This window comes from Amphimedon queenslandica, unplaced genomic scaffold (assembly GCF_000090795.2).
Source record: "Amphimedon queenslandica unplaced genomic scaffold, v1.1 AMPQUscaffold_5567_Cont22466, whole genome shotgun sequence".
In the NCBI taxonomy this organism is placed as follows: domain Eukaryota; kingdom Metazoa; phylum Porifera; class Demospongiae; order Haplosclerida; family Niphatidae; genus Amphimedon; species Amphimedon queenslandica.
Genome location: NW_003554133.1, coordinates 1 through 1,080, shown reverse-complemented (window position 1 = coordinate 1,080; position 1,080 = coordinate 1). Strand labels below are relative to the sequence as shown.

The 1,080-nt window shown below is 33.7% G+C and overlaps 1 protein-coding gene across 1 annotated transcript; it reads right to left on the bottom strand.

Annotated features, from left to right (window-relative positions):
- Positions 1-644: 644 nt before the first annotated feature.
- Positions 645-1,073, bottom strand: LOC109592333 (uncharacterized; the record flags this gene model as incomplete). The annotated part of the gene is made up of 3 exons (XM_020007803.1): positions 1,025-1,073; positions 889-977; positions 645-839 (listed from the first exon to the last, which is right to left on the bottom strand). Coding segments are annotated over exons 1-3 (321 nt in total), but the record flags the coding sequence as incomplete, so codon positions are not given.
- Positions 1,074-1,080: the final 7 nt, after the last annotated feature.

Sequence of the window (1,080 nt, the reverse complement as noted above, 5' to 3'; positions counted from 1 at the left end):
CACACACATTATACAATCTGTGCTTAAAAAGACTTAAAAGTACTTAAAAGACTTATAAGTACGTGAAGTACATCAAGTACATAGACTAATACTTAAGTATAAGTACAAGTACCAATGTACTTCGCCCCAACCCTGATTCCGACGGAATCCGACTTTAATTTTTCAAGTTACAGCCATTTCAAAAAATTCCAAAAAATATCCAAAGCTACACTGTGAAAAAAGAAGTGTTGCTGTAGCACTAAATTGAGGTGTCAAAGTATTGTGCAGTTTTAACACTATATATGTGTCACTGTAACACCAATTGTGTTGCTATGATACAATAATCATGTCAAAACTATATTATTGACAAATGGAGATAAATGAATAATAATGATAGATGAGCACTAAACAATACTATATGGTAGTCAATCACATAAGTCCCTCGATGACAGGGTGTATAACAAGTGGTGCTGTGGCAGAAAGTGTCATTCCATACAAAAATTCAAGTAAATAGCACAGTGGACGAGAAGTGACATCATATTTAATGTTGAAAACATAGTATGCTTGAAGGCAATACTCTAAAGAGGCCAGAAGGCTTGGCAATGTGATAACATTTTTTTTCTCAATGACCACTCTAAACTCCACCATATTAGAAAGATCACTACCAAAGCCAAGTATATGGGGATGGCTATGTTGTATCTTGCATAATGCTTCATCCATATCAATGTTCTCATAACATTTTTTTTCTCAATGACCACTCTAAACTCCACCATATTAGAAAGATCACTACCAAAGCCAAGTATATGGGGATGGCTATGTTGTATCTTGCATAATGCTTCATCCATATCAATGTTCTCACCCTGCATTTTTAATAACAGATTTAACAAAGAATAAACTATATATATGTACCTGGATAGTCATAAATAAGAGTGGCCTAGATTTTCCTCTAGCTGTAGCAAGTAGCGTAGCAACTGATATTGCATAAGTCATCATTTGATCTGTATTGTAAACAAAGTAACATGCAACCAAAATAAATATAACTTACCATCAGTTGGTTGTTGCAACATTAGGTAACTTTTCATTAATTTCTTTACTTCTCTT